At 39.6% G+C, this 11,751-nt stretch overlaps 1 protein-coding gene across 1 annotated transcript in view; it reads right to left on the bottom strand.

Moving 5' to 3' along the window:
• Nucleotides 1-10,719: 10,719 nt before the first annotated feature.
• LOC128735047 (uncharacterized) overlaps nt 10,720-11,751 on the bottom strand; it is a 34,169-nt gene continuing 33,137 nt past the window's right edge. Inside the window, exons 5-6 of the mRNA XM_053829518.1 lie at nt 11,473-11,590; nt 10,720-11,385 (exon numbers count right to left, since the gene is read on the bottom strand). Of these exons, the coding sequence (XP_053685493.1) occupies nt 11,328-11,385; nt 11,473-11,590 (176 nt within the window). The 3' untranslated portion in view covers nt 10,720-11,327. The remainder of the gene's footprint in view (nt 11,386-11,472; nt 11,591-11,751) is intronic.

Raw genomic sequence — 11,751 nt, 5'->3', positions numbered from 1 at the left:
AGACGGAAAAGCGAATTCACTCGCCGGATGGAAGTGATAATGTAGGGCAGAAATCTCAATTTGATTGATATTTTTGCCGGTGTTGGTATTCGTTTGAGTGTAAGCCGTTTTGCATAGCAATGCATGAGAATCTGAAGAGAATAAAACAAGTATTGTACACATTTTATTTATTGGCAATAGGCAAACATAGCGATAATTTATGTAATAAAATTGTGGTTGACATTTACAATCCATCCGATCGGTTGCTTCGAATATCCCTGCGAAAGAAGGTCATGGTTTTCAACTTAATCAATAATTTCGTTGTTTAGAGTCAATCTTTGTTACGGAGACATTACCAAATTCCCCATATTTTACTTATTTTACCGATTTAAACTGATTTTTTTCCTTCAAAATTTTTAATTATTTTTACAAATGAACTTGAATTCCACCTTAAAGTGAAATTAGTCGTCATCAATTCTGCAAATTTCAAAAGCAGTTTTTTTTTTGTTTGAAACAAAAATTTTGTTCATGATAATATATCCGCAGTTTTTAGATTGGCAAGAAGAATGCAGTAAATTTATTTTTATAAACAGAACCCCGCTTTTGGGCCCAAAAACTGCTACCGAAATTGGGCTGTTCGACGAAAGGTTATCCCAAGAAACATTTATGCGCTGAATAAACATTTTGGCAGCCATAATTATTCAGCCATAGCTGAATATGCATCGAATAAAATTTATGTAAACAACTGTACAATACTTATTCAGCAGAAATTGGAGAACTTATACAACCTATTTTATTCGAGGCGGAAAACACTTGTTAAGCAGTTATATCGCCTCTGTGCGCATTGTTTCCAGCTTTGCGCAAATTGGTTATTTAAAAACGCGCAAAAGCCTCTATTAAGCTACATTACAGCTTCAAAGCAGTTATTAGCAAGCCCGAAGCTTGACTTAGATGCTTAAGAGCTGAAAAAAGGTTTTTATTTCTAATACTAAACCATAGTTCAGCTACATGTTGAATAAATTCAGCTAAAAAACGTTTGATCAGCCTAGAATTGTTACTTGGGTAGCTGCTTTCAAAGCTGCAATGGAGCTTAATAGAGGTTTTTACGTGTTTTTAAATAACCAATTTGCGCGATGCTGCCAATTATATTTTTAGAACGAGAAATAGTTTTACAATACTTTTTCAGTCGCTTAATCAACGTCTTATCAACTTTTATGCAGCCAAAAAATGATCTATTTTTAAATTTAAAAAAGAATAGAACGCGTCGTATTTATTTAGCTATGGCGTCGTATGCTATGTTTTAAATTTTGTATAACTTGAATTCGTATATGCAAGCTAATTAAAATTGCATGTCGTCATCTTTCAGGATTTGAACCGCCATCTTCTGATCTATAGGCACTCATCGTATGATCCGCCCCATCTGCATCTGCAGAACAGACATTGAAAATATCTTTACACTTGAAGCAGTCGATAATGTCGATTCGAATTGCAGTCAGCAGTCGAATTGCGAAACTCTATAATCTGACAGTATGTGTTCTGTGAACCGAATGAAAGCTTGGTACCGTCATCCGGGGATACTTGCAACACTTTTGAACTTTGACTTAGTATAACTTTCGAAGTATACCGTTCAGGTCCAAGTGTAAGTAGCCAAAACTTGTATAGTGGTGAGTACTTTTGATTTATGATTATGAGAAAAAATATAAACTAAATGAATCTGTAGAATGAACAGAAAATAGGGGTGTTGCAAGTTACCCACTAAACGGGGTTACTTGCAACACTTTTCTGATTTCTTATGATTTCATATCTGATTTCAAACCGCAAATGACTATTTTTAGATATTTTGAATGTATTTGTAGTAAAACAAGAGATACTGGAGGCGTTTTTTGTTTCCCAATTTCGTCTATCGCTTTTTCAAAGATATTCGGTGAAAATGCAGCATGTCGGCGAACTCCAAATTACCGTTTCAAGGCACGTGGAATTTTTCACAATTTTAATTTTTCTGGGGATGGCGGTAGACAACATAACATCCTACAGATGCAAACTTACTGTGTACCGTTCTGATTCAAACTTAGAACAGTCTCAAACTTCGAACACTTCAGAATAAAATGCTCGTAGTATCGCTAATATGATAAAATATTATGCTTATTGTACACCACCGTGTTCGTTAGAATGTCCTCTATCCGGTGAGGTATGACTTGAACTGTAGGACTCTTTGTAAGAAATCAGGAGGCGTTGGAAAAAAGTGAGAACTCAGATGTTAACTTCGTTCGCATACTCTTAGCGTTTCGTGCAAAAGTAGCTGTTTTTTTCGTTTGCATTATTTTACCAATTTTAGAACATTTACCTTCCCACTGCGCGATTATTAGGTAAGTGCAAGATATATATGTACTAAAGCATAGTTAAAATACAATATTTCATGCATTATTTCAAAGATATTAGATAAATAAATAGTGTTCGAAGTTTGAATCACGTTTTGAGGTGTGATTCAAACTTCGAACACCCACGAATAATATCCGGTTTTTTCGGGTTTTCCTTCGGGAAAATTAATTGTCTGCATTGATAAAGCTGTAGAAAGTAAACTTCCTTTAGATGTGGTTTATGGTGTTCGTAAATATTAGCAATTGACTTCAGAAATAAGGATTGAAACTAATTATTGTGTGAAAAATATAAATCACACTGTTAGGTGGATTTAAAAGGACAGTGTTTAGAAAAAGGATGTAATTTCACTTATTTAAGTTGAATGACACTAAAAACATTAATACTTTTCAAAGTAATACAAGTATTCGATGTCTGAGACTGAAATATTCGAGCTTTGAATGTCGACCATGAAAGTGTTCGAAGTTTGAATCAAAACCGAACAGCAGTTTTTTAGTGTTTTTCATTATAAAATAACATTTTATCCTCATTTTTGAAATTTTCCCATGAAAATAAATAAATTGCCATGCTATTGAACCATTCATGGGGGTAGAATAAAGATGTTTTCGAGCATTTTACTTTGAAGAAAGTTTCAGCATGGCTTAAGTGTTCGAAGTTTGAATCAGAACGGTACATACTGTCCATTACGATAATTTTCTTTTTTACAAGTGCTGCAAGCCGCGCCATATTGGAAGTAACAACACGAATTCATCGTTTCTTCTCCACGTTCAAAATATAAACAAAGCTCAAAGTTGCTATTTGTTAGCTTATATGACGCACTTATTGTGTACAGTAACCAAACGATATAAAATAATTTCATGTCAATGAACTGACGCAACTTTGCACATCCATTTTTCCTACTCTGAAAGTGAAATTACTTTCCAGTCGTATAAAAACAAGCAAAACAATTATGTAATGGATTAAATTTAACTAAACAATAGGTAAACATCCCTTCTTTAAAATGGCATTGGGTACAAATGGTTATGTTGACAAACAAACGCGTTAGAGCTGTCAAAGGCGTGATGCGCCGAAGTGTTGCAAGTAACTCCTGTGTTGCAAGTATCCCCGGATGACGGTATTAGTTTGTAAAACTACTTTAACACCCTTAAGCTGCTTTAAAGAAGTTTGAAAGCTGTGAGCCTAATGAAAGCGTCTACAGGTTTATAAAGCCACTTTAACACCTTTAAGCAACCGTAAAACGGTTCTATGTTTATGGCTTTTAAGAAGCGGATTGTTTAGCAGAAAAATCCGCTATTAAGCTTGTTTATCAGCTTTGGAGGAAAGCGGGTTTGGAAAAACTTAAAGTAGGTTAAACATCGCTTGGTCAAACACCATTTGAGTGCTTACTTTATGCAGCTTGGATCGCCTTAAACCAACTCGTAAACAGCAATTGCTCTTGCAGGTTTTCTGCTAAATATTTTTTCGCTGGTCTCTCATCCGGCATCCTTGCTACGTGGCCAGCCCATTGTCGACTGCAGTGTTTTAGTCGCTTCACAATATCCGCATCTTTGTATACTTCATATATTTCATGATTCTTGCGCCTGCACCACACTCTTTTGTCTAATATGCCGCCAAGAGTTGATCGCAGGATCTTACGCGCAAATACGCCAAGCTCGTCGGTCGCTCTCTTTCAACGTCCACACTTCGTGTTCGTAGAGTACCACCGGGAGAACTAGCGAAGGGCTACCACGCTCTCTACCATATACTTTATTTTGGTAGAATTTGTGATAAGCCCTATCCTCACAGCTTTCTCCTGTGAATACGCCTCTATCATAGCTCTACGGTCAACTACGGCTGATATCGATGTTGTCCGCGAACCACAGGAGCATTTGAGATTTTGTGATGATGGAATCGCTCCTCTGCACGTCTGTGCTTCGTATAGCACCTGCCAATGCAATGTTGAATGACAAATGTCGATAGTCTGTCACCATGCTTCAAACCATCTAACGTCACGAACGAATCCAATGTCTCACCCGCTATCCTGACGCTTGATTGAGAACCATCAAGAGTAGCATACGTATTAGCCTAATCAGTTTTGTTGGAAAATCATGTTCAAGCATAATCTGCCACAGCTCATCTCGTTTAACTGAATCGTACACCGCCTTCAAGTCTTTAAACAAATGGTAAGTCTGCAAGTTGAATTCCCGGAGTTTATCGAGGATCTGTCGCAAGGTGAACATTTTGTCCATCGTGGAGCGTCACTCTCGAAAACCGCACGGGTATTCGTCAACAAAGGTTTCCTGCAACTACCTCAGTCTGAGACACAGGATGCGGGGGAAAATTTTGGATGCAGAATTGAGGAGAGTAATGCCTCGATAATTGCTGCATTCGAGTCGATGGCCCTTTTTGCACATGAAACCTTCCAACCAGTCAGTAGGTAATTCCTCTTTAGTCCATAGCTTTAGTGTAACCTGATGGATTGCATCACAATACAACCGTTCGCTCCCGACTTTCAAAAGTTCACCATCGGCATCGCCAGCGGGATAGTTTAAAAAGATGCGCTGTATTATATTGATAACTTCTCTAAAGACACCATTGTTGAAAAATTACTAATTAGGTTTTACTATGTATTTAAGGCTGAATTTTATATTTTTAATTAGCTTTTATCATGATTTCTGGGGAAAATAGGGCAAAACGGAACACTCCGCAGTCTGCGCAGGATGAAACCATCACTAATCGATTTCCTGCATTTTTTTACATAGAAATAGGTATCTTGTAATATTCCAAATAAGCGGCTGCTAATTTTTAGGAATTACGAGTTCGTTTTTGCCCATTGTGCAATGCATCGAAATGTTGTTTCCAACGCCTGGCCACCTTCGACCTTTCGGTAATCAGGTCCCCCTCCTGTTCGTTGCACATAACAGGAGTTGACGCGCCGTGGTTCCTGATTCTGTTTCTCGTATTGTGCCTCTCGAAGCAATTCTCCGCCTCCACAAGAAAACGTTCCCAGTTCTAGCGTTTCTTACGACGGCGAAGTCTCTTTTCTGCGGCTCTGGCATCTCGGCATCTCTCTCTCCCTCTCCCTCTCCCTCTCCCTCTCTCTCTCTCTCTCTCTCTCTTCCTCTCTCTCTCTGCTCTGACAGTTGCAGCCAATATATGACTTCTGGCTCGATTCAACTTATCAGTCACTCGTTGGCACTCTACGTCGAACCACTCAGTGGAAGTGGCTGCAGCAGTAGTACCCAACACTTAGTACGCTATAGGACTGATCGCGTCGTAGATGTGCCTCTACTGTTCGTTCAGGTTCTCTCCAAGTTGTTCACCGATCCGATTTACAAGTCATCGCTTCGAGTTCACCGCTGTCAATAATCGCTGTCCGTGGAAGATGAAGAATGTCCTTTCTTGAGCCTCTGTTTTCTAGCCTTCACTTCAGTTCTGGCGCAGATTTCTTGAACAACATACATGATGGACCATTCCTTTGTCGCAACCCTCGACGTGATTTGAAGGATCTCGATGGTAGCCCCGGATCGCATCTATAGCAAATGACTAGTTCTAAAGTAACTCTGATCAACTACGACAGTTTGTCTACAAATACATTCTCGTGCATCATTTTGTAGAGCTATTCACGTGCGACTCTACCGTAGCCGCGTTCTGCCCCCAACATGTCTGAAGGATTTGTCGGAGTGTAAAAATTTGATCCGTAGCACGTAGAACGGGCCCTGTAAGCCATAAAGCCATTCTGGTATTGTTTTATGAATTCTCTTATTATTTCGTTGACAAGTGAATACCGCGGTAATTAACAGCAATCAAGTTGATCGCCCTTTTTGTAGTTGGAACAAACCACAGCTTCCAGCCATTCGTCTGGTAATTTCTCTTCCTCCTAAATCGTATAAATTGTGCCATTACTGGTGGTTACCCGTCATGTTTATAGAATTCTGTCATCTGAGATGGTTCAAAAAGTGTAGAAACAACTCGAACGAAACATCGTGGTAGAAGCGCCAATCAAACGGCTAAAAAATTGGAAAAATCCAACTTATAAGAACTGACAAATGAGCTCAATGTCAAGCCTTATAAGTTCCGAAAGGCGCAGGATCTTAGGGTAAGGTGGTGCAGAATGCACCGCTTAAGCAAAACATCATTTTCCACGGCAACGGCGTGTTTGTTCCACGTTTTTCGACTTCTAGAAGACTTTGGGATCTTTTTTACACTTACTCCTGGTGAAATTTCCTAACAAAAACCAGTATTTTTTGTTATTTTTGACGATTTTTGGCAAGAGTCAAAATCATTATGTGAGGCAGAACGCCAAAGCCCGCCAACTTCGCTGTTGTAACTCCTAAAACTAGGCTGCCGCAATGGCGGAAGCGTTCGTTTGTTACATACGCTTGTTTGCTGGAATACAATGGGTTCATATCTCAACATAATTGGCAATAAAATTTAATCATCTACTTTTCTCCAACTGATGTGTGATGAAATATTGTAAGTTAAACAATGTACAATTAGGTTTAAGGCAAATTCTAAGTCCTATACAATACATAATATTGCTACATTATTAATAAATAATCCGAAACAAAAGATGTACTCCAAATTAAGAATATTTTATAACTGTTCGATCCCGCTGTGATGCATTCTACCCCTGTTTTGTATTTTGAAGTTTTTTGCAATATATGTGAAAAATATGCATAGGTAAGGCCGTTTTTGTGATGAATCATCGAGTATGACAGTATATCAATTAGATAGACTGTATTTATTATGAAATTTGCACACCGACTAGTGGTAAAAGCTTAAGAGAAAACCGTGATTTCTTACATGTGGAATGAGATCGCGGATAATCGCTTGTTTTTATTGGATGTGGCTATGTTTGATGCTTTTACATGCTACATAATTATGAATTAGCGTGTTTTACACCAATATAAAATGCGCATTCATAATTTTACCAAATAGTTGCCGCGTTTTTAAGCAATTAATAGCATGGGCCATTCTACCCCCACGGTACGTTCTGGACAGTCTTCCCCTACATGGAAGCGGTAAGAAGTTGGAATTGAGAGAGCGTAGGAGTTGTTTTGCACCAGCCACAAATAATAACTTATGCCATTGTAACCCCAGATGGGCACTCTCTGTTGAACCTGACGTCAAAGTAAATGCGATATATTACCGGGAAAGTGTTCTAGCGGCTGCTTTGAAGCCGCGGGCAGACAAACATTTTGGTCGCAGACCACGGACGTTTCAACAAGACTCGGCACCGTCTCACAAAGCGCAAGCACAAGAATTGCTGAAAAACAATATTCCGAACTTCATTTCAACCATACAACGGATAATTCTTTCTGGATAATTTTGGAGAGCATAGTCCTAGGTAAAAATACACCAGCCTCGAGACACTGCAGATAGCCATAGTTGTCTAAGTGCTGGTCAAAATACCGGCAAGTCACATTCGGACAGCTTGCAATTTGTTTTTTAACGGTCTCAAGTTAAGGAAATAGGTGATCATATCCAGCCAAGTGAATTGATTCTGAATTTTCGATTAGTTTGTTACCGTTTCGCATCTTTACCCTATACCCTTAGGTATAATTGGAGAAAAACGCAATGAGCCAGCAGCATACTAGAGTTCAGTATGAATTTGATTTATATAATTTTAGAGTTAGGTTGGGTATGCGATTAACATTATATTAAAATTAGGGTGTTACAAATTAAAATAAATGTAAATAAAACTAAAATATTAGAGACTAAAATATTAGAGACTAAAATATTAGAGACTAAAATATATACATTAGGGACAAAATAAGAATAAACTAAGCATTCCGAGTAATTAAAAAGAGGTTAAAATTAGGCAAGATAAAATAGCTCACTGTGCTTAACGAAAGACAAACATAACTGCACCAAAACCTAGAGGGCGAAAGTAAAACGCATAAGTAGAGTTCAGTGGAGTGAAATCCTGAACCGAGTAGAAGATCCGGCTTGTCCCTAATAAGTTATAGGCGATCATTTTGGATCGAGTTGCGAACAGAGCAAGTTTTACCTATTAAGCTTGCGTTATATTTCGAGATCTTCAAAGTGCTACAGTGCAAGTCAAATCAGTAGTACAGTGCAATACATTCCGTTAAGAAAATTAAAGAATCCCAGTCAGGTAGGATAAAAAGAGAATTATAGGGCAGGCCGAACCCTAACCTGCAAGACCGTATTCTAAAAGACCACTATTTCATTAATTCGCAACAGGGCCCATTAATGCTTTAGCGCAACAGCCGCGAGATTAGCCACGAGGCGACCGGTACAGGTATTGGACCGGTGTCGTAGGCCGAACAGTGCCCATGTGTGTGCCAGTGCCATTTAGCGGCCCGCCGCTAAGCGATCAAGTATAACCTCCCGCAACCGCGGACGATCCCTGCCTTCGAGGTCACACGCGCTCATGCCAGAGGCGGTGACGGGCTTGGATACAGCAACGATTCTAGTACCACCGGGAAAACTTACCCCGCAACCGCGATCAAACCCCGCCTGTGAGGTCACTCGTACTCCAGCCGGAGGCGGTGACGGGCCTGGGTTAATACGAAGCCGAAATCCCGCAGAATACAAACACCTTTGTAAGGCCAGCAGTTCCACCCCGCCTTCGAGGTCACGTGCACTCGCGCTAGAGGCCGTGACGGGCCTGGGTATACCTGAAGCTGCTGCCCGATCCCACACAACATTCGGTCGGCCGACCCCGCAGATAAAGAAGAAAAGTACAGTGAGTTTGTAATTTAATTAATAAAATTTAGCATTGTAAGCAGTAAGTAGAGTGATTTTGATTCCTTGATCGAAAAGTAGACCCGGAGCCGACTCTGAGAGCCTTCGTGCTCCTCACAGCCGAGCTAGCCAGAGAAGAGGCCGTGAGAGCCCAGCCCCTACACGGTTCCCAGTGGTTCGACCAGGAACCTGGGGTGAACTCAGCTGAGGCCCCTCTGGCCTCAGCAATAACAAGTTTTATTCATTCTGTACTTTGAAATGAAAAAATTTTCATTTTCCTAACCGAATTTATGACCTTTTGAATAGTGTTGCGGCTGGAAACCCTGCCTCGCAGCAACGCTGTTGGCCGGTGAGGTCGACGCGTCGCTTCGCTTGACGCAAAGCGTCAGCGGACAGTTGTCATCATGATAGAGCGGGAATCTGTCAGAATTGAGTAGTTATGCTAGTGGTTACAATTTATGAATCCCATTTACAGTGAGTATTAATTAATATGGAAATTTGCTAATACTAACATGCAAACAACAGTTACAACTATCAAATTAAATCCTAAACCTAAAGCATGCGGTTACAATTGTGTCACTGAAAATTGTAAGTTAACCTAAATGCTAAAATAACCTAAAACTAAATTCTAAACTTAAACTATGTTTTACAGCTTAAAGCTGTTTTCTTAGAAAATAAAGGAAAGTTGCTAAAAAGAGTCACTTCACTAGTCATTTTATTTGTTCCGTAACCGCCGGAACAAAGAGCTTACAAATCGGGTACCGGACCCTGAGAGTTAACGAATATTCAGATTAAAACTGAACTAGCTTAAAGTGAAATTAGTCGTTATCGATTTCGCACAATTAAAAACCAGTTTTTTTTGTTTGAAATAAAATATTTGTTCATGAAAATATATTCGCTGTGTTCAGATTGGCAAGAAGAATGCAGTAAACACATTTCTATAAACAGAACCCCGCTTTTGGGTCCAAAAACTACTTCCGAAATTGGGCTGTCCGACCAAAAGTTAATGACTGCTAAATTCCCGTTAATGAGGTACACGTTATATACCTGAGGTCCTCGCTATCTACGGTTGAATGGCCTATGCCGTGCGGATTCAGATCAGAAATTTTAAAGGTCGCATGTTGTCCGATAATTTTAGTGTATTCATGGTCGATCAGCATATTCGACTGTGTGACTGAATCGGCTGACATTTTCACCCAGTATTCACCCTATTTGCGCGGGTACAGCCGCACTGCCCTACTAGCACAGTTGTTACAAACCAGTTGTGGCAACCGATTTATGACTAAATTCAGTCATAAATAAGTTTTGCAACCAGAAGTGCGAAAAGTGTGCTACTTGGGTGAGTGACCCATCGCCTAGGTTACCTCTGACGTTTGACGTATCAATCGCTCCTTGGATGGGCATGAATGTCTTTTTTCCAAACTGAGTAGACAACGTGAAATTTTCGTGACGAACATTTTTTTAAATTAGCATGCTAGTTTCTTAACTTTTTTCCATCCGTACCTACGTAGTTTCATGTAAATACCGGAAACCAAACGCGAGGCTGACTGCGTGTTGTAACAGCATCATTTTTGAGTTAAGGGACTTTGGTAACACTTTCTTCTGAGTAAATAAAATATTAAAACTATGTATAAAAGAGTAATTTATATTTCAAATATTTTTGAATTCGTCTTTTCCATTTTAGTTTTGCTATTATGTTTTCGTTGTTCCTCCCTCATACTAGCCCGGTAGCTGGCTCAAACCGTTTAGAACAAAGATTAGATTTTGTTACAGACGATCAACCGTAATCTGAGCTGTTGGAGACTGATAAAAAACCACTTTCGCAGCGCAGCATTATCGCATGTACACGTATTTCATCGTGATTTAGAAGGCTATCGATTTAGACTGATTATAATGCATGCGGCAGCTAAACGTACCGTGGCGAGGGTATACCCTGCAAATGGTCTCGTTACTTCTGATAACCATACTACCGTGAATTGGATGCTCATTCAGCCATCAACTTGATTGATGGACAAACGGTTAAATAGCTACATCGAGTGATTCGCTCGGTGTACATTCACAACCTTCGGCGCTGTTCGCAGTGACAGCCGTGAGTAAGTATTTTTTATATCTAATTTTAAGTTACTTTTTCGCTAGTCGCCAACTGAAATGAAAGAAGCAAGTCGATGGAAAGCAGTCTTTCCGAAGAAGAGCAGTTTTTCCGACCGAATGTGCCCAAACGTTGTTCGGAACGACGGCGCTGCTGCACTGGTGGTGGCGGCGGCAATCTGGTGCTGCTGTTAGGAAGCATACGTTTCCTTGAAGCGACGTTGCACGTGTTGATAGGCATTGTAAATTCTGAGAAGAGATAGAAAAACGAAAAACGATTACACACCGCCCATTGAAGGATCGCATATTCCGCCAAAGCGGAGCTCTATCAATTACTTGGTTTTTGCCGTTTTGAAGGATTTTTTTCGGTTTTTCGGCTTCTTTTCTATCGAATCGAGCGAGTTGGAGGAACTGGAACTGGGCATTTCCATCGGTACGATATCGGTACAGTTGTCTGAAAATAAAACGAAATAAAATACAGTATTAGATGGTGAATCTGAAAATTATTTTAATGACATTATTCAATATGGAATGGTGTGGCAGCCCAAACAAGTTGTTCAATTTAAGGAAGAGTCGCTGTCTCTATATCATCGTATTTATTTGACTTGAAAACAT

This window comes from Sabethes cyaneus, chromosome 1 (assembly GCF_943734655.1).
Source record: "Sabethes cyaneus chromosome 1, idSabCyanKW18_F2, whole genome shotgun sequence".
Classification (NCBI taxonomy): domain Eukaryota; kingdom Metazoa; phylum Arthropoda; class Insecta; order Diptera; family Culicidae; genus Sabethes; species Sabethes cyaneus.
Note: the sequence above shows the minus strand (reverse complement) of the source record. Positions and strands in the feature narration are given on the sequence as shown.